The sequence below is a fragment of the Chiloscyllium punctatum genome, chromosome 49, assembly GCF_047496795.1.
Source record: "Chiloscyllium punctatum isolate Juve2018m chromosome 49, sChiPun1.3, whole genome shotgun sequence".
NCBI lineage: Eukaryota > Metazoa > Chordata > Chondrichthyes > Orectolobiformes > Hemiscylliidae > Chiloscyllium > Chiloscyllium punctatum.
In genome coordinates, this window is record NC_092787.1 from 57,577,806 (window position 1) to 57,600,501 (window position 22,696).

General features: G+C 39.4%; 1 protein-coding gene across 2 annotated transcripts in view; it reads right to left on the minus strand.

Annotated features, from left to right (window-relative positions):
* The window catches only part of LOC140469212 (probable voltage-dependent N-type calcium channel subunit alpha-1B), a 624,066-nt gene that overhangs the window by 59,902 nt on the left and 541,468 nt on the right, over positions 1-22,696 (minus strand). For both annotated transcript variants that reach the window (XM_072565528.1, XM_072565527.1), the window contains exons 34-37: positions 21,859-21,975; positions 19,837-19,902; positions 14,700-14,791; positions 8,690-8,840 (exon numbers count right to left, since the gene is read on the minus strand). In XM_072565528.1, the coding sequence (XP_072421629.1) occupies positions 8,690-8,840; positions 14,700-14,791; positions 19,837-19,902; positions 21,859-21,975 (426 nt within the window). The remainder of the gene's footprint in view (positions 1-8,689; positions 8,841-14,699; positions 14,792-19,836; positions 19,903-21,858; positions 21,976-22,696) is intronic.

Consider the following 22,696-nt stretch of genomic DNA (forward strand, 5'->3'; position numbering starts at 1 on the left):
GATTAAGAAAGCGAATGCAATGTTGTCACTTATCTTAAGAGGGTTGGAGTATAAAAACACCATTGTGCTACTGAGACTTTATAAAGCTCTGGTTAGACCCCATTTGGAGTACTGTGTCCAGTTTTAGTCCCCACACCTCAGGAAGGACATACTGGCACTGGAACGTGTCCAGCGGAGATTCACACGGATGATCCCTGGAATGGTAGGTCTGACATATGAGGAACGGCTGAGAATCTTGGGATTGTATTCATTGGAGTTTAGAAGATTAAGGGGAGACTTAATAGAGACGTACAAGATAATACATGGCTTGGAAAGGGTGGATGCTAGGAAATTGTTTCCGTTAGGTGAGGAGACTAGGACCCGTGGACACAGCCTTAGAAGTAGAGGGGGTAAATTCAGAACAGAAATGCGGAGACATTTCTTCAGCCAGAGAGTAGTGGGCCTGTGGAATTCATTGCCGCAGAGTGCAGTGGAGGCCGGGACGCTAAATGTCTTCAAGGCAGAGATTGATAGATTCTTGTTGTCTCGGGGAATTAAGGGCTAAGGGGAGAATGCGGGTAAGTGGAGTTGAAGTGCCCAGCAGCCATGATTGAATGGCGGAGTGGACTCGATGGGCCGAATGGCCTTACTTTCACTCCTACGTCTTATGTCTTATGATATCATAATAGTCCTGCAAATGAGCAACACTGGATAACAGATAACAAGGACACCAATTTATATAACAATCTTTAAAATCGTAAAGGGAAATCCCAGAGTGTTTTACAAGAGTCTAATCATACAAAGTTCAACTCTGAGACATTTAAAAAAATATTAGGATGAATAACCAAAATTGTAATTAAAGAGCTAGGTTTTAAGGAGCATTTTCATTTAGAAGGGAGACTTACAGAGATATTTAGGGAGTGAAAACCAGAGTTTAGACTTTAGGTAACTGAAAGCACGGCTAGTTTAAGATTAATAACATCAAGGATGTGTTAGAAGTCAGAAGTAGAATACGGTGATGCTTGGGGGTTGTAGGCAGGAGGAGATTACAGAGAAAGAATGGAATTTTTTTAAGAAGTGTCAAAGCAAAGGCTTCAGATGGCATTAGACTGCAATTGTAAGGCTCATGTAGTTCTAATATGGCTGTTAAATAATTGTTAATATATATTTCTAACTTTAATTATTGCAGTAACTTGGTGTAGATTGAGCTGAGTGCTAAGTACTTATGTGTCCTTTTCAAATGGATAAGGAACACTTACAGACGTATATGACTGAAATTGCCATGCAATATGATGATTTTCAGTAAATGCCTTCACCTATTGCTAAACATTAAGAATATAAATGCAAACTTTTTCTCTGGGGTGAACAAATCGCCAGATTATAATGAATTTAATGTGCAGCTAAATGGAAGCAAATTTAGACCAGCCCTTTTGTGCAGGAACTCAGAAGCCACTTGGATTCAGATACAGACATTCAGCTCTCAAGGTAGTCAAAGAGAAAAACATCTTGGATGTGGCTTCTTTTCAAATGTGTGAGTAATTTGTTAGAAAATTTAAACTCTTTCCTTTGAATAGGCATGAGGCCAGTAAGTGTTAATTTGTGATGTAGGAGGTGAATACGTATCATTGGAATAACATTGTTTTGATTAGATTAGATTAGATTCCCTACAGTGTAGAAACAGGCCCTTCAGCCCAACCTGACCTTCTGAAGAGCAACCCACCCGGACCCATTTCCCTCTGACTAATGCAGTTAACACTATGGACAATGTTAGAATGGCCAATTCACCTGACCTACACATCTTTGGACTGTGGGAGGAAACCGGAGCACCCGGAGAAAACCCATGCAGACATGGGGAGAACGTGCAAACTCCACACAGACAGTCATCCGAGGCTGGAATCGAACCTGGAACCCTGGTGCTGTGAGGCAGCAGTGCTAGGCACCATGCTGCCCCACCATTTCTCAGGAGTATTGTTCTTTTTCTGGTACCATTCTCAATTGATTGCGGGTTGCCAAAGTGTACTTGACACCATTACTTTGCCTCAAGACAGGGTCAGGAAGCAGGTCTCAACCCTTCCTCACGCTGTGGGTGTTATTCTGAATCACACTCAGGTTGTATAGCCAACTGAGCTAACTGGCCTCCCATACAGCAATACTATTTGGCTTCAAATAAAAATTCACGCATCCTTTAAAATATTAGGTACCAGGAAAGTTGGATAAATATGTTCACTGATGTTTTGCTAATTTGACCGTCATCAATGTCTCGGCTACAGTTTTTGGTTAATTTCCCTCAGATTGTCAATTTGGAAACGATGCATCAAAAGCTGATATAAACACTGTCAAAGGAGCTTATTAAAAGGTTGTTAGCAATTTTAAAATAAATTGGTCTCTAATTTCATCAGTTCAATCTTTTAGAAGTTATGGAATGCTGGCAATCAGTCACAGTCAATTAGGTCCATGGATGATCTTTGTCCTTGCAAACAAATTTGTAATCTTTATCAAAATACTTTGCCTTTCATGCATCCAAAACCAAGAATGGAAACTGGCATGTAATGATCTAAGTTAAACTTTACATTTTGAATCAATAGATTTCAGTTTTACTGACAAATGTAATAAACATAATGCCTCTTCTAACACCTAGAGCTATAAAGCATAGTTCGTAGCACTCTGTATCCTCAATGCAGCATGCAGAAGATATTGGACACAGTTGGTTGGGAATTTTATTATATTCCAAAGCTCTTGTTTTTCTGTTTGAAACACTTCCATTTCTTCCAAAGGACGTTACCATTAAAGGGAAGTGATGCGTGTTCTGCAACAGCATTGGGGATCAGCATTGTGATTGTACATAATTCTTGAGAATTCAGCTTTTGAGATTAAAAATCTTGCTTTAATTCTGATGCAGGTTGGGGTAGCTTAATCATAGTTCTTCCTCCTGTCTGAGAGAAAGTGAAATCTGGTGTAGTTTGGTAAACTGCCAGTTAGACTGTTCTGCCTGTTGCTTGTTTCAACAACTGAGGTTCAATTTGACTTGGAGTGATAAGGTAGAACATGCAAGACTGACTCAGCTGTCCATTATACATCCCTCTTGATTTTCATTTCCACTGAAGTCAATGATAATCAGGAGAAGTATTACACATTACTGAATGAATATTGCCTACAATACATTGTAGCCCAAAGACAAAATTACCCCAAATTAGCTTCTGATACCAGGAAGCCAGCCGGGAAAATGCAGTATGTGCTTTTGTACAGCATATTTCACATCCTCAGACAGTCCCAAAGCACTTTAGTGAAATACGTTTGAAGTGCAACCACTGATACAATGAAGAAAAGAAGACAACCAATTTGCACACAGTAATTCCCACAAATAGCAGTTTAGCAATCATTGATTAATCTGTCCAAGTGATGTTGATTGAATATTGGCCAGGACACCTGGAGGAACTCTCCTGCTCTTTTTTAAAAATAATTTCAGACTTTTAGATTAGATTAGATTACATTAAAGTGTGGAAACACGCCCTTCGGCCCAACAAGTCCACACCGCCCCGCCGAAGCGCAACCCACCCATACCCCTACATTTACCCCTTACCTAACACTACGGGCAATTTAGCATGGCCAATTCACCTGACCTGCACATCTTTGGACTGTGGGAGGAAACCGGAGCACCCGGAGGAAACCCACGCAGACACGGGGAGAATGTGCAAACTCCACGCAGTCAGTCGCCTGAGGCGGGAATTGAACCCGGGTCTCTGGCGCTGTGAGGCAGCAGTGCTAACCACTGTGCCACCGTACCACCCATACATTCACTTGAAACAGCAGCAGTACAAGGGTACTTTAGGTGTTCAAATGCCTTGTGTAGGATTTTAACCTAGAATATTCTGACTCAGTGGAATCCATAATATATTACTCAGAGAGTGGTAAGGGCATGGAGTGCCCGACTTGCCATAGAGTCATAGAGATGTACAGCATGGAAATAGACCCTTCGGTCCAGCCCATCCACGCCGACCAGATATCCAAACCCAATCTAGTCCTACCTGCCAGCAGCCGGCCCATATCCCTCCAAACCCTTCCTATTCATTTGCCCATCCAATTGCCTGTTAAATATTGCAATTGTACCAGCCTCCACCACTTCCTCTGGCAGCTCATTCCATACACGTACCACCCTCTGTGTAAAAAGGTTGCCCCTTAGGTCTCTTGCAGCTGTGAACCTGCACTCCAAGGTCTCTTTGTTTGGCAACACTCCCTAGGACCTTACCATTAAGTGTATAAGTCCTGCTAAGATTCGCTTTCCCAAAATGCAGCATCTCGCATTTATCTGAATTAAACTCCATCTGCCACTTCTCAGCCCATTGGCCCATCTGGTCAAGATCCTGTTGTAATCTGAGGTAACCCTCTTCACTGTCCACTACACCTCCAATTTTGGTGTCATCTACAAACTTACTAACTGTACCTCTTATGCTCGCATCCAAATCATTTATGTAAATGACAAAAAGTAGAGGACCTAGTACAAATGTAGTTAACTCAGCCACATTAGGGAGATTTAAACAATCCTTGGATAAGCACATGGATGGTGATGGGATAGTGTAGATGGACGATCTGAGAATAGTTCACAGGTTGGCGCAATATTGAGGGCCGAAGGGCCTGTTCTGTGCTGTATTGTTCTATGTTCTATATCCACTGAGCCAAAGCTGGTGTCTGCAGTTGAGTTCTCCAGGGTGAATAGAAAGTAGAAATTATGTCATTCTTCTACAGTTCTAATCAATCAATATGAGAGCAGCACTGGGAATAGCTTGAGATGATTACTATAATCATTTCCTTGCTTAGGGATTGAGGGAGAATTTTGGTCCAAGTCCTTTTCCAATTTTGAACAATAGAAGTCCTCTTTGTCTACAGGAGTGTCCTCTTTGTCTACAGGAGTAGTGCCAGAGGACTGGAGGCTAGCAAACATGGTTCCCTTGTTCAAGAAGGGGAGTAGGGATAATCCTAGTAACTATAGGCCAGTGAGTCTCACTTCTGTTGTGGGCAAAGTCTTAGAGAGAATTGTAAGGGATAGGATTTATGCACATCTGGATAAGAATAATGTGATCAGGGATAGTCAGCATGGTTTTGTGAAGGGCAGGTCGTGCCTCACAAACCTTATTGAATTCTTTGAGAAGGTGACTAAGGAGGTAGATGAGGGGAAAGCGGTAGATGTGGTATATATGGATTTTAGTAAGGCGTTTGATAAGGTCCCCCATGGTAGGCTACTGCAGAAAATACAGAGATATGGCATTGAGGGTGAGTTGGAGGTTTGGATTAGGAATTGGCTGGCTGGAAGAAGACAGAGGGTAGTAGTTGATGGCAAAGGTTCATCTTGGAGTGCCGTCACTAGCGGTGTTCCGCAAGGATCTGTTTTGGGACCATTGCTGTTTGTCATTTTTATAAATGACCTGGAGGAAGGGTTAGAAGGTTGGGTGAGCAAGTTTGCGGATGATACGAAAGTCGGAGGAGTTGTAGACAGTGAGGAAGAATGTGGCAGGTTACAGCGGGATATAGAGAAGCTGCAGAGCTGGGCAGAAAGGTGGCAAATGGAGTTCAATGTAGCTAAGTGTGAGGTGATTCACTTTGGTAAGAGTAATAAAAAGATGGGGTACTGGGCTAATGGTCGGATACTTGGTAGTGTGGAAGAGCAGAGGGATCTTGGTGTCCATGTACACAGATCTCTGAAAGTTGCCACCCAGGTAAATAGTGCAGTGAAGAAGGCATATGGCGTACTGGCTTTTATTGGTAGAGGAATTGAGTTCCGGAGTCCTGAGGTCATGCTGCAGTTGTATAAGACTCTGGTGCGGCCGCATCTGGAATATTGTGTGCAGTTTTGGTCGCCATACTATAGGAAGGATGTGGAGGCACTGGAACGGGTGCAGAGGAAGTTTACCAGGATGTTGCCTGGTATGGTAGGAAGATCCTATGAGGAAAGGCTGAGGCACTTGGGGTTGTTTTCATTGGAGAAAAGAAGGTTTAGGGGTGACTTGATAGAGGTGTACAAGATGATTAGAGGGTTAGATAGGGTTGACAGTGAGAACCTTTTTCCACGTATGGAGTCAGCTATTACAAGGGGGCATAGCTTTAAATTAAGGGGGGGTAGATATAGGACTGATGTTCGGGGTAGGTTCTTCACTCAGCGAGTCGTAAGTTCATGGAATGCCCTGCCAGTAGCAGTAGTGGACTCTCCCTCTTTATGGGTATTTAAGCGGGCATTGGATAGGTATATGGAGGATAGTAGGTTAGTGTAGGTTAGGTGGGCTTTGATCGGCGCAACATCGAGGGCCGAAGGGCCTGTACTGCGCTGCATTCTTCTATGTTCTATGTTCTATAAAACTACAACATGAGTTAAATTAAGATTATGTAAATCCTGTTATCACTCCAAATCCACTCTACCTGTGACTTCCATATTGCCTTGTTGCATGTGATATTTCAAGGCATGATACAGTTCTCAAGTAATAATTTGAAGAGGAAAAAAAGAGTATTTTAGATAAGTTAATGAAGTTATTTTTCTCAGCAATCAAGTTAAATTTATTTTCATGTTTTTAAATCCTTAGTTATTAACTCCTCTATATTTAACAAATAGCCATGAAGTGAATCAACTTATAGGGTAAAATGTTGGGCAGCAGACATGATGCCAGACATCTAGCAGAGTTAATTGCAACTTGAAGACAAAATACAATGTCCTTCCAAAAGCAGTCATTTCACAGTACTTTTCTTCATCAGTTACCTACACCAGTTCAAACGATGTCTTTCAACGGCACAGCCTGGCATATTGTGCTATTTGGACATCTAATCAGAAATTTGCAGCACAAACCTTGCACAGTTTTATTGTCATTGATTTTACCCCAATATTTTACATAACATCTGCAAACTGTAATGCCAATTCAGATTCAGAGGCATTTTGTTTCACAGCTTGGTTTGACAGAAGATCATACAAAATATAAGCTATAGATGAATTTATACATAGTCTGAATACTTGTATTTTTGTCCTGACACATGGATCCTGAATAATAAATTAATCAGTTATACTGCAGGGGTTGGCTGTCCAGATTCTATACATTCACTGTTAGGTTCTCACCTTATCCTCTTTTCCTGTATTGCTGCCCTCTTGAAGATGACTGAAATACTCAGAATATATTAATTTTTTAATAGGAAAGCGAAATCAAAATAAAAAATAAAGATCAAAATCTATTAACCATTCTATGTTTTGAGAGCTCCATTATGTCTGTCTTCGAAAATAAAGTAATTTAAACTACTTACTAGATCCACATAGGGTCAACATTGACTTTCAAGAGACCATGCATATCTTGTTGCTTTACAGGATCAATGTTTCATCTTTTCATAGTTTACACCTTGTATTAAGTTACAAAACACTCCACCAAGTACAAAGCAAAGCATTCAGCAATGTTTTTAGTGAAGATATCCAGGACAGGCAGTGAAAAAGGACAAGGCAAAGGAAAAATCAGGGGGCACCAAATGTTTATACTGTTTCATGATAACTTGTAGGGTATCACTAAACCAGCTATTCACCACCTAGATCACCATGTTGGTGACAAACATTTCTTGAATTTGATCCATAAGGAGGATGGTGAGTGGGATGCTGAAGGCTTTCCTGAAGAATGTGATCAGAGTACAATCACTTACACTGATGAGTCAGCCGAATGTGACATGCAGGTGCAGTAGACAGTGAGGAAAGCTAATGGTAGTGAGAAGGTTTGAGTATAGGAGTAGGGATGTCTTGTGCTATTATACACGGCCTTGGTGAGGCTACACCTTGGGTATTGTGGGTAGTTTTGGTCTACTAGTCTGAGGAAGGACATTCTTATTATTGAGGGAGTCCAGCGAAAGTTTACCAGTTGATTCCTGGAATGGCAGAACTGATGTAAGAAGAAAGATTGGACCAACTTGATTTGTACTCACTGGAATTTAGAAGAATGAGGGGGATCTCACAGAAACATATACAATTCTGATGGGATTGGACAGAAGATGTGGGAAGAAGTTCCTGATGTTGGAAAAGTCCAGAACTAGGGGTCACAGTTGAAGAATAAGGGGTAAGGATTGAGATGAGGAAAGATTTCTTCACTCAGGGAGTTCTAGACTTGTGGAATTCTCTCCCACAGGAGGCTGTTGGGGCCAGTTTATTAGATATATTAAAGAGGAAGCTGGATATGGACCTTGCTGCTAAAGGGATCATGGGGTATGGGGAGAAAGTAGGAATGGGATACTGGAATTGAATGATCAGCCATGATGATATTGAATGATGGTGCAGGCTTGAAGGGCCAAGTGGCCTACTCCCATCCCTATATTCTATGTTTCTATCTTTCTAATAACCAATCTTTTGAACCATACACAAAGCACAACTGAAAAATGATGGGTCTCTCCAAAATATGTGCTGAGTTTAGCTCTGTCTATCCTTTCAAGTTGTAAGTAGTTAGTCAAGGACTCTGAAAAGATGAAAGGATCACATCAGTGCTTGAATTTATGAAATTCTACCTTCATTTGCAATGAGCAGTTCCCTAGTGTAAATTTCTCATTTGCATTTAAATAGTCCTGCACATGTCATGCAGTGGTTGATGTAGACACCATAAAGAGTTGAAGAGAACATTTCCAAAGGATTAAACACTGCATTGCATGGAAAAGAAACCTGAAATTTGTTTGTGCTGAATAGTTTGGTGCTACAAAGCTTCATACTTACCAGAAAAGAACAAAGAAAAATGAAAGATACGAAGTAGAAATAGGCAAAATCATTTCCACATTCATTGGCTTCTGTGCCTGAGTCTTTATCACATGGGCTTTTGCTCAGACATGCCAGCATAATTTCATGCCAACCTTCTCCAGTGGCACTCCTGCAAAAGATATGTTCATTTTTTAAAAAATATAATTCAATAGTCTTGATCTCCTAACAAATTCAGGTGGAGACAAAGTCAAGCCCATCAACTTTGGCCAAATAGGAAGACAATAGCAACTGTTACTCATTTTGTGAAGGTAGAAAATATGAATCCCAACTGTGGACATCTAAATCCCACTTTAGGAAGGATGTCAAGGCCTTGGGGAGGATTCTGGACAATATTCACCAGGAATGAGGGGATTTAGTTATGGGGAGAGATTGGAAAAGCTGTCATTATTCCTGTTGGAGCAAGAAAGTATTAAGTTTTTTGAAAATTATGAAGAATTTTGACAGAACCATTTGGGAGAAATGGTATCTTCCAGTAAGTGGATTGAGATTTAAAACATTAAAAAATTAGATGAAAACAAGGACATTGCTTGATCATATAAGAAGGTTGTTACAATCTGGAATGCATTGCCTGAAAGGATAATGAAAATGGATTCTCTAACAATTTTCAGAGGATCATGGGATTTAAACAGAAGTTTTTTGAAGACTCAGGGGAGAGACTGGTGTATGGAAGTAAATTGAGTAATTCGTTCAAAAAGCTGATTGAGCCAGTGGAATGATGTCCTTTTGTGCTGTAAGACTCTGTGATCTTATGTTTGAGGATTAGCAGATACTAATGTTGTCTAATAGCATTCAAAGATTTCACATGTGTAGGATTATGTTTTCTTATCAAAGTCTAAAGCAGAAATTTTCTCAGCACTGTGACAGCAGTTGTTTGATGGAGAGCTGGTTAAGGCTCCATAGTCGGCTCTATACTCCCTGGGATAGATGCAGAAGATTTCAGCCAAAGTTCTTAAAGCCTGATTATTGTCTGGCTGGAAGGTGGATTCCGTGTGGGGGCTGACTTGGGCCCAGCTGTGTGGTCAGAGCAAAATACGATGGTCAAACACTCACTCCCTCACACTTTGATTGAGCACTTGGGGGCTGTGCCCTTGGAACTGCAGGTCAGCATGAGTTTGTATCTTTAGAAGAGGAGGGTTAAAACTCACAAGAACATTGCTGGAAGATGCTACGTAAAGCCATTGTGAAACAACACTAATTGGAATTGGGATATTTCTACTATAGACATAGACAGATGAAGGCCACAGCTGTCTTGGTAATTCCATTGTTAAAATATCCATCTGCAAATAGAACATTGTTGGAGACATGCAGCAAAAAGAACTTAAAACCTTATGTAATTTGTATGCAATTTTCTGTCAAGAATGATCATAAAATCCATAAGTAACCTCTCTATCATCCAGAAGGACAAGGGCAGCAGATGCATGAAAACATTACCACCTGTAACTCCCCCTCCAAGCCACACACTATCCTGACTGGAAACTGTATCACCACTGCTTCACTGTCCTTGTGTGAAAATCCTGTAACTCCCATCCTAACATCAAAATGGGTGTCCCTACACTGTGATACTGCAGGCAGTTCAAGAAAACAGCTCACAATCATCTTCCCCAGGGTAATTAGGGATGGGGCCAACATGGTGGCTCAGTGGTTAGCACTGTTGCCTCACAACATCAGATTTGATTCCACCTCACGTGACTGTCCATGTGGTGTTTGCATGTTCACCCCATGTCTGCATGGGTTTCTGCTGGGTGCTCCAGTTTCCCTCCACAATCCAATGATGTATAGGTTAGGTGGATTGGCCATGCTATATTGCCTTATAGTGTCCAGGGATATGCAGGCTAAGTGGATTAGCCATGGTGGAGGATTGGTCTGGCTGGGAAACTCTTTGGAAGGTCGGTGTGGATTCAATGGGTCAAATGGCCTCTTTTGGTACTCTATGAGTGTTGGCCTTGCTAGTGATGGACGAATAAGAAAAAGTCAGGAAGGCAACCACTTATCTTACTTTTCATATGAGGACATGACAGAGAATTATGTTTAAGTATGTAAAATACATTTCAGAGTTGTGTGAGTGCAATGCTTTCAGTTAGTGTGCACTGATTAACGATAGGCAGAATATCCTCCTTTACTGAGAGGATCTAAATAATGTTTTAGACAGCCACTATTTCAGATGGAATTGTCCCCTTTCATCTTCTGTCAGATCTGACACTAAATTTCACTTCAATTAGACCCATCTTTCTGCAGCCTCAGGAACATTCTATCAACTACATTTGCTGACTTGATCAGTCAGAACCTACCTGAGCAAACATTACATGTCACTGTAAATTCCCTGAATCCAATCTATGAATTGTTAAATTGCAACTTTGTTGAAAGAAAGCATCATCTGTTGTGGATCTGTCCGTCCATCAATCAATGCCCAACTGGCCCCCTGCCAAGGTTATCTTACTCAACTGATGTGAATCCCCAGCTCACACTGCAATCTTAACTGCACAGTTGACCCCTTCAAAGACTAAAATAATCTTTTTAGTTTGCCTTTCTTCCCCTAATTTGCATTGCAACAGTCTTTGCAGAGAACATCCTTACATTCTTTCCTTCTACTAACCATTTTGACTGGCATTAGATTTTATTTCCAATAACCTTTTCAAAGCCTGTACTATCTGGACTACAAAACTAGACCTGAAAAATACCATACAGTACTACAGAGCAATTGCTGCCTCTACACTCCAGAAGTGCAGGGGTCTGCAATGTGTATAAATGATAAGAGTGTGGGAGGAATTGCATCAGCTGTGCCTCCATTATATCCTTTGAAGTCACCACAGACCATTGACCAAACATTAGTGCCCTTCCTGAACAATCAGACAAAGTTCCTGTAAAATCAACTTTGATGGACCGGACACCAGGGCCAGATAGAGCCTCCCCCTGTCACATCTCGAATGCTTTGCATGCTGGGAAGCAAAAGAACATTTCAAAAAGATACTCTAAATTTCTCGTTGAAGATCACTGATGTTATCTTTGGGAGGAGCTTGCTACCATTCAAAATTGCAATCATTCAAAATGGCACCCACTTGACCACCAAGCTGCATAGCACTTCAATCTAAATGCCTTGATGATGAGGTACAGTGGCCTCAAAGAAGGAAAGGAAATGAAATGAAGCTTGCACTCTGGTTCCCACTGCCCTTTTGGAAATCCTTCCCCAAGTGTCCAAAGATCTGTGGGTCAGGAATCCCCCTTCTTCACACACATGAGGATCTGTCGCTTAAACTGTGATTCAGAATGGATGTCGTTCTCAAATTGAGGGACAGCCACAGATGGCGTGGGACACAATTTCAAAACCTACAGTGATAACACTTGGAAGTATTGTAAACTATGAGGAAGACAGCAATAAGCTTCCAAAAGACATAGACAAACTAGTGGAATGATGGATTAACTAAACAGAGAAGCAACCATTTGGTAGCAAAGAATTTGAAAAATTCTGAAAAAAAAATTAAGACTTTTCTTTTTACTCATCAGGACAATTTGCAGGAATACCAATTTAATGGAAAGCCAACATTTCTGCTGTATGAGAGCAGAGTGCTGCCTTATTGGTATGTGATTTCTGATGAGTAGAGGCATTGCCATAGACAATGCACCAGTTAATGATGACTGAGTGTTAATTGCCAAGCTTTGCTTGTAATTGAATCTAGGGAGGTTGACTTGGGTTGATGAAGGCAGTGTACCGAGAAGTCAACCAGTTAACATTTACTGCAAGCTACGTGTGCTAATGCAAAAAGATCCTGAAGACCATGTACATAAGTTACTCCTGTTACAAGACAGCAAAATAAGAGATAGCCAGTTTCTGCGACAGGTCTGGCTGCAGGAAGCACATTTGTTCTGGAAGGCAGTACCGGTAGGCAGGGCTGCTGCTATGTCTGTTCACCCCCACCTCCCTCTGACCCCCAATATTCACCTTCAGTGGATTATTCACATCAGATATATTCAGTAGTGCCATTTTCTTCTATTGCTCTGTGACATCAGGTCACAATAGAGCACTGTTTTTGTGCCATCTGGTGTGATGTTCATAATAAACATGATCTTCGGAAACTATTTAATGAAGTATAAGAGTTCTTGCACTTTATACACAGTCAACATAGAGGTATCGGTTACAAAAGCAAGGAAGGTACAGTAAACTTTTGTGAAGCCTTGGTACGGCCTCAGCTGGAGTATTGTGTCCAATTCTGAGAACCACACCTTAGGAAGGAGATGAAGGCATCAGTGAGAATTCAGAAATATTTATAAAAATGGTTCCAGTGATAAGGAACTTCAGTTGTGACGATAGTTTAGAGTAACTGGAGCTATTTGTGTTTGAGATGAGCTCACTGAAAGAAATTTGATAGAAATATTCAATATTATGATGGGGGCCTGAACTCAGAAAATGTTTCAATTGGCAGAAGGGTCAACAACTACAAAGTACTAATTTAAGATGATTAGTAAAACAACCAAAGGCAACATGAGGAAAATCATCTTTTCACAGTGAGTGATTACAATCTGGAATTCAAGCTTGAGAGTGTGGAGAATGAGTTGTGGCTTTCAAAAAGGAATTGAATAGTTGCCTGAACAGAAAAAAAAAAACTTGCTGGACTACTGGGAAGCTAGGGTTTATGGAGCTAGCTGAACCAACCTTACAAATGTAATGGGCATGACAAGCCAAGTGACCTTTTTCTTTGTTGTAACCATTCTATGACTCTACATGATCCCTGTAAAGCTATACACGCAGTTATTGAGTTTCCCTCCAAGTTGTCCATCTAATGTGACAAGTCATAGTTCATTCTCTGTCTGTTATTTGTTAACTTAGGATTCTCAGATCTCTGTCCTCATTTCCACCCTGTCACTTTTCTAACAGCTAAATCCCACAGCTTCCCCAATATAGTGCTGAAAATGGTATCAAATCTCCTTCTCAACTGAAATTACATTTCCTTCAATTTCGCAAGATATAATTTCTTCAAGACTCTCTTAAGTCCAAGTGACAGCTGTCGATTCTAACTCATTAACCAGATGATATCATTGACTTCATTATCTCCTTTGACTTAAAGAAAAGTGGCCTCCTGTGCTCTGTCTCCCACGCCTCACCACATCTTACCATTGTGGAAACCTGAAATCACTGAAATCTTCTGTTTAACCACATTCTTCACCAGAAGCTCAAATGTCTAGAACTCCATCTTTACTAGCATTTTCTTCTTAAGCTTTTCTGTTTCTGAAAACCAAAGGGTGGCACGGTGGCTCAGTGGTTAGCACTGCTGCCTCACAGTACTTGGGACCTGGGTTTGAGTTCACCCTCATGCAACTGTCTGTGCAGTGTTTGCACAGTCTCCCCATGTCTTTGTGGGTTTCCTCTGGGTGCTTTGGTTTCCTCCCACATCCAAAGGTGTGCAGATTAGGTGCACTGGCCACACTAAATTGCCATTAGTGTTCAGGGATGTGCAGGCTAGATGGATTAGCCATGGGAAATGCAGAGTTATAGGATAGCTTACAAGGATGGCTTAGGCTTTGGGTGGGATGCTCTTTGCAGCATCAGTGTGGATTAGATGGGCTGAATGGCCTATTTCTACAATGTAGGGATTTTATGACACTATGAAAATGCCTTATCCTGAATTGCTTTGTAGCTTTTAGTCTTTTCAGCCTTTGTGGTAGTTTGTATTCTGGGGCTTGGACTCACAATTTAAAAAACATTGATATCATCTTCAATGTAATAGTTACTGCATTTACTCAAATAAAGATCATTGCGCTCAGATGTTAAAAACCATGACTGGAAATGATTAGATAGAGAAAAGAATTGAGAAAATCCAAAGCATATATTCTGAGAACAATTGATTGGAATCAATCCCGAAACTTGTAATGTCACAATATTTGTCACTATAGTCATAGCTTGTGTTAACACAGATCATTTTGCATTGCAAAACTTATTTTTTTTTAGAAAAAAACACATTTTCTGTTATTTTACCTGAATAAGAGCATTAGGGCTTGTAAGAAAGTCCTAAAATTGTTGTGGCGATTAATCGCACCATCATCATCGAGTGCAATGTTGCCAAATACCTTGAAAAGAGAAAACAAAGTGTTACAGTTTATGTCTTAGCAATTGTTATTTGCCCATACTTAATATTCCAATAGTCACTGAAAAACCTGTGGCAAAGAGCTATTTTACATATTATATCATGAGCTGATTTCTGAACAAATTGAAACTAATTTTAAATAATGAAAGTCAATCTTCTGATTCCACTTTGTTACTTGAATTACAAAGTTAACCTTAAATGTAGAACAATTATCACACTACTTAATTTTACAACTAAAAATAACAAAATTTAACCCATAGAGATGTAACATCTAATTGAGTCAACAAAGGCATTCACAAGATTTATTTTAATATTTCGTGGACATTGGTTTACAGCTTTAAATGATAATTGGCAATGATTATATCTGGGATCAGATTGATATTATGTTGGACCATTTCAAGACAAGTACGAAATAACTAATCGTTGTGCTGAACTAACAACGTTACAGCCAGATAGATTCAGTAAGGAGTATCTTACATCAGGATGTGATGTAAAATTTGACATTTCTCTTTTATTGCAATGGATAGGTTTTGTAGACAAATCAAGCAATTGTACCTAATTGCAATCAGACTTGCACGTTTCCGATTCATGCACTGCAATGGGAAGATTCACTGAATTTATTGAACTAATGTGGAAGCCAGTTATTTAAGCCCTTCCTGAATAATGTTGATGAATTTATTTGGGGATTCTATTCATGTAATGCATGGGTGAGTTGTTTAATTGAGCTCGAACTGCCTGCACAAATGAACTGTAGAGAAGACTCTCAGGTGGACTTGAGAGATTACTCCAGGAGTTCAGTTCCCATTCAGGCCAAGACAATTAATATCATTAAAACAGTTCAACTCATAATTTCATCCATTACTTTTTGGGAGGCCCTCCTGTGCACAGATTGGTCACCTTTTTTTGTCTGAAATTAAGGGCTTTGGAACACCCTGAGGATATGGTATAGGTGCAAATACTTATTCTATAGGACTTATTCTCTGACAGACGAGGCGTTGGAATGTGGGATTAGAATTGTTGGCTAATTTATTCAGCCGCACAGATATCGTGGGCTGAATGGGCTCACTTTGTTCTAGAAAGTTTCAGGACATTTATAATGAGCTAGTTCATACTGAATACTTGTTGATGAGTAACAGGAAAATAGTTAATCAAATAATTAATAATTTCCCTAATATAAGGCATTTTAATTGTCTTAAGTGTCTGACCAAATTAAATGTGTCATTTGTAGGTTGGGTAGTTTGAGGAATTGTTACAAATCAGGAGCAGAAAGAACTTCTTCCTATTCTTTAAAGAATGCCGTTGGATCTCAGACACTGAACTAATCTATCATGTCATGCAGACTCCAACTGGAGCAAGACTGCAACTCATTCTTTGTATTTTACTAAGGTTTCAGTCAAGATCCTGCAGACAAACATTGGAATGTTTGGGACTTAGATGAAATGCAGTGAGTGGAACCACTATTTATTGATGATTGAGTAACATTGGAAATTGCTGAAACAAATAGAAATTTTTATTGTGGACTGATTAGAACATTCTGCAAGAATACCAATGCAGGAGAAAAAAAAAGTTTATACTTTATGAGGAGACGGTCTGATTGATTAGCAAGAAGACTCTGGAGAATACAACTATTAATGCTGATTGACAGTAAACATCTAGATTTTGTTTAAATTGTAAATCAGGCAGGGTGAATCTGATTGATTAGTGCACTGACCTGAAAAATAAACCATCTAGTCACCTGAATGAAAGCAACATACAACGGATACTGGAAATCTGAAACAAACAGAGAGAATGCTGGAGATCCTGAACAGTCAGGCAGCATTTGTGGAAATAGAGTTAACGTTTCAAGAATGTTTTGACTACCTGGTAGATTTCTCCAGCATTCACTGGATTTGTTTCACCAAAGTCAGCCTTTTTGGTGATTTGAAACAGGCGTGGTGCATCTAAATGGTTCTTTTGTCAGCAAAGGACAAGGCCCTGTGTGTTAATATTTTGAGCTTCCATTACACATGAGCGCAACTAGCAATCCTAAATTGGTTGGAGTCATAGAGTTAAACAGCACTGAAACAGACCCTTCAATTCAACTCATCCATGCTGACCATATCTTAAATTAATCATTTGTCAGCATTTGGCCCATATCCCTCTAAACCATTCATATACTCAGCCAGATGCCTTTTAAGTACTGTTATTGTACCAGGCTGCAGCACTTCCTTTGGCAGTTTATTCTATACACACACCATCCACTCTATGAAAACGTTTCCCTTTAGGACTCTTTTATATCTTTCCCTTCTCATCTTAAACCTATACCCTCTAGTTTTGGACTATGCCAGGCTGGAAAAAGACCTAGTCTATTTATGCTATTCATGCCCTCATGATTTTATTAATCTCTGTAAGGTTGCCCCTCAACTTCTGATATTGTAGGGAAAAAACACCAATCTATTCAGCCTCTCCCTATAGCTCAAACCCTCTGACACCAGCAACATCCTTCTAAATCCTTTCTGCACTTTTTCAAGTTTTCTGCACCTTTTCTATAGAAAGGAGACCAGAATTGAATGCAGTATTGCAAAAGTGGACTAACCAATGACCTGTACAGCCATAACATGACATCCCAACTCCTATACTCAATGCACTGACCAATAAAGGCAAGTGTACCCTGTCTACCTGTGACTCCACCTTCAAGGAACTGTAATCTTGCATCCCAAAGTCTCCTTGTTCAGCACACTCCCCAGGTCTTTATTATTAAGTGCATGTCAGTGTCAATGTTAATTCCTTACACTCAGGATAATCAAGCAAATGCTGTCTAATTGCAGATTACGTCTAATGTTAAAGGTTGTGTTGCAAATTCTGCCAGTGCAGCTCATTGTATATGGCTAGTCTATCAGTTTTTGTGTTTCACTGAACGGTCATGCTGTTTGATATTATTGGCTTGTCTTTGAGATGTACATTGTATATACCAGGCATCACAATGGCACTGAAATTCATATACCACATACTCATTTGTGCGATAGGCAGAACTTCCTTTTGCCTTGACAGCAGCACTGTATTAGTGATGAAACCCACTTACATGGTTACCACATAAAAGCAGGGTGAAACAGCTAGTTTCACTTGCTGCTCAAATATTTGAGATATCTTACTATTCCATGACAATCTGAGGTAGACTGGGCAAATTTCAGGACAAAGAGAGACCACATTAGGGCCTTTATAAGTTTATGCAATACACAGTGAGAAATGATTTAACTGGGTAGCCATTATCCCACAGCACAGCTTTGATGTTCTATATTTCAGCACCGAGTTTGCACAGTGAACAAATGGCGTGGACCTACTTATGAGGTTGTTCTTAAGGATAATCTTAGATATACCCAGAACATATATTCACCAGTGAAGGTCGGTTTGTGATAGACAGTATTATAGAATTCCTAGGTCATTTTCTCAATCAGAACAATGGGGAAATGGGAGCTCATTTGACTGTTTCACTCCGCACCTTCATCTACCTATTGCATTTCCAGGCTCCTTCCCCTCAGCCTCACCCTCCTCCCATTTATCTCTCAGCCCCCTTGGCCACCTCCCCCCATTCCTGATGAATGGCTCATGCTCGAAACGTCAACTCTCCTGCTCCTCAGATGCTGCCTGACTAGCTGTGCTTTTCCAGCACCACACTGTTTGATTCTGATCTCCAGCATCTGTAATCCTCACTTTCTCCAAAGTCAAGGAATGGCTTAAGTCACTCTCTGAAGGAAGTCCAGCTTCCTTCAGTTTACCCTCGAAAGCTAAATATCTCAAAGGTTTGAATAACAGGTAAAACTAGCTGTTCTATGCTGCTACAATGCAGTAACAATATGAAAGGTGTTCACCATGAACAAAATGCTGCTGTCCAGCCAAAAAGATGGACTGCCTACATCAGAAATGAGTGAGGTGATTTTCAGTGTTGGCGTGATGCCAGGTAGATAGGCTGTAATCACAAAGACTCACAGATTATGTCAAACAGCATGTCCCTTTGCCTGTTCACAACAAGCAAGTTAGTAACTACACCCAACTAGGCCACACTTGAAAAGCTTGCAATATAGTGTCTAACCCTAAGTGTGATTCTGCAATTGAAGAATATTTGCGAGATAATCCTAACGTGTGAAGAATTATGCTGACACTCAATTAAGGGTTATCAGTCAGGGTCACAGTATAGTGCACTTGCATGTATTGCTTACTGTATATATTCTCAACACCCTGTACTTTCCAAACAGAAAGAACATGGAGGCACACCGTGCTTATATCAACTCAGCAAAATAGGTGACAGTCATTCACTGTTTCATTTCTCAGGCAATGTCCTGACTAATCAGATTCAACTTGTCTACTTTAAAATTTGAACAAAGCCCAGTAGTAAACTGTCAATCAGCATTAATGGATGCATTTTCTATGGCAGTGTCTTCTACCAATCAGAGTTCACTTGCCAATCAACCAGCACTCATCAGTCACGATAATGCAAGTGCTGGTTTTACACTTGAACTGGAATTTGTGCAGAATGTCATGATGGATACAAGATGAAAATCTTTAACAAAATGAGTTTTTTCAGCTCTACTCATGGTCAATACTACCAAATAATTAAATGTTATGATCTACAGAATGAAAATTTAAATCTCACTAAAAAGAGAATTAAGCTCCAGAATTTTATCTGCTTTAAACATTAATGTCATTTTACATGTTTACGAATGATATTATTACTTATATTCTTGATTACATGTATTCATCTCTATTGATTTTAGAGATTGAGAAGCAATTTGCACTTCAACTTAAATGGTTATTGTTTAATGTAAATTAGACTTACATTCCCAAATATTAAATTTAATTTGCATTTAATTTACATATTTTACTAAATATTTCCTCTGATTAGGGAGAAGCTCTTTTGCTAATCGGTGACTATGCAATGTGGACACTGGGTACAGTAAACATATTCAGATTTTCATTGTGTGTCAATGAGTAATTAGTCTTTTATTCAGCATGAACTGCATTAAAGCTCTTTGCAACATTAATTGCACTGACCTGCATTCCAATAATGGCATAGATGAAAAACAACATAGCAATCAGGAGACAGACATAAGGTAATGCCTGCAAAAGAAACAAAGTAAGCATCTCTGAAAAAAAACTATACATACTATCAATACAATAGGAACATTGTATATCAGAATATTGGATAAAATGCACACGGATCTGTATCTTTATTTTAATATCTTGCTATTTATGCTCTCTGGACAATTTGTTGGTTAGGTACTACAATAAATTTGAATTAATCTATGTCTATGAAACATTCACAAATTCTCAGAAAATAATGGGTATCAATTTGACGTAATTGTCTGGCAGATCTTTTTGTAGGATTTTGATCATATGTTTTATGGCCTTGAGTGAAATTCTTCTGGCACTCTATGAGGACAATTCATAAAGAAACATACAATTTAATGGTCATTTCTATTTTGGTCTAGTAGCTACCTTTTTGAAGCCATTGTAGGATAGCAGTTCAAACCATATAGAAGCTGAAGAACTCACAAAAACAAGAAATAAACATTTATTCAGTTGAAGAGTTCTCAAACCATATGAAGGCCAAATCAAACCAGCCAGGACTTTATTTAAAGCTATAAATCAACATTCTACTTGGTTTTGGTATATCGAGAGCTGTTAATGAAAGGTGCATGACACAACGACTCTGTCCCTCTCAGAGCAACATGCTTTTAGTTTTCACTGCTTTATGGAATACTTATCTGCTCTATGCACAAATACAATTACATTCTGTTTTAGATTGCCTAAATTAAAAGCAAACATGCAAAAACGTCAGGTTCACTAAATAAATAGCAATTCTCTTTAGTGTTGCAGTTAATGACAACATGCACAAGGAACTTGGCATTTTGCCTTTTATCTCATTTGAAAAATCTGTTTCTACCTGAGTAGGTATCAAGTCTAAATCTGCGAGAGTCTAATGGGTGGAAGGATTTGTCCATAGTTCGATTATTTATATACATAGTAAACTTGGTTAATAACATATTTAATTGTAAAGAGAAAACCTTAATGCCAATATTAATGTGACTTCATAGTTAGTTTTGCTGCACTGAGGGAATGCATACTGTAGGTAGATTCTAGTCTGAGTTGAAGCCATGTTGTCCTGCTAATGTCGTTTTCTGTCTCAATCTGTTCTGGAATGCGGTACCCAATGATTATAGCCGATTAATGCTTCCAATGCACAAATGAAGGTGACACAAAGACACCTACATTACTAGCAAGGTCATTCCTGGTCTTGGGGGGAATGGGTTGAAACATGGGGGAACAATGTAGAAAGCTGCATCAAATGACACCCAGATATTTCTGTTACCATGGAAAATTCTGAGTTATGAATAGTATAGACAGCCAACTTAATAATGTCCCTGTGAGGGGAATTTTTACCAACTCACTGAAATCTTGCTGGCAACCTCAGGCAAGGGGCTGTACATGTCCTCTCAATCCCTGAACTTCCTCATCAGCAGTGCTCACCTTTTCTGGTGGAGCTGCTGAACCTCTAGAAGTGCTGGCCATTTCAGGTGCCCCATCCACCATCCTATGTATAACCTGCCAGCTGATGTTTTAAAATCATAATCTAAATGAACTGCCATTTTGTTCAGCTTGGTTTACGACAAAACAGTGAACTCTACATGACCAGCCATTATTGCACTCATTAACTGAATCAGTCTGAAATGCTAGCTCAAAAGTCAAGCTCTGCACATTAACATCAATGAGATGAAGGATTGGCAGATTTTCTGCTCAATTAACAACTGTCTTCCGTGATCATTTGTGCCCACTGCAACTAATAACCAGAAGGTGGCAGAATTACACCATAAAACTCAGGTCCACTGAGCACAACATGAAAATACAAGTAATTAACCTTGTTAACTACAATTACTAAGCAATAGAACAGTTCTTCTATTGATCCAAACTTCAAGCTGCCCTTATATGGGTTTTAATGCTTCCTGTTTTAGATTATCTGGGTCCAGGCTGCATTTTCAGTTTGTTTCAGTTTAGTTATGATGTTCTGAGACGTACCTTAAAAGACTGCACAAACGTCCAGAGTAAAATACGAATGGTATATCCCTGACGGAGGAGCTTGATAAGACGTGCTGCTCTGAACAACCGCAGGAAGCTGAGATTGATAAAGTTATTCTGGTGAAAGCAAAGAATTCAGGGTACGGTAATTGTCAGCAACCAGAAACCTCTCAGTATAGCAGTGGAGTTCGCACTGCAATGAATCTTTTAAAAGGAGCACTCATAATGTTGTATTTCACTTGTCACATCTATTCCTCATTTGAAATATGTGAATTTAACAATAATTGAATATTTTTCAGAGGTTCATTATAAACAAATAAACAACTGGATTGAAAACATTTATCTTGTATCGAAATAATTTACTGAATTGAATTGAACTTCTTTTTCCAATTAAGGTCACCAAGGGACAACATTGGCAGCATTTATTAGGATGAGAAAATTTACACCAGGTACAATAATATTACTGCAAAACAAAAAGAGAAATATGGATGGAGAACACACATTGAACATATTCCTGTCAAGAGAAATGTTATTTTAATTTACAAATGCATATTAAACTTTCAATAATATAATTAATGTAATCTTAGGTCATAATTACATTTTAACCTCTGGTTTTGGAAGACTTTTTTTTGTCACTTATTAATAACAACACTAACATTAGACTTTGTTTCACCTTCCAACCTTTCCTTGGAATACACAAAAAGCCAAAGTGTTTGATTTGTGAAAGATGAATGTTTGTAGATAATTTATATTTATTGAACCTCTGAAAACTAAGTTATCATTTAAAACACAGATTATTTGAAAGCATTGCAGAAAATGAATGGTGCAAGGTTAAAAC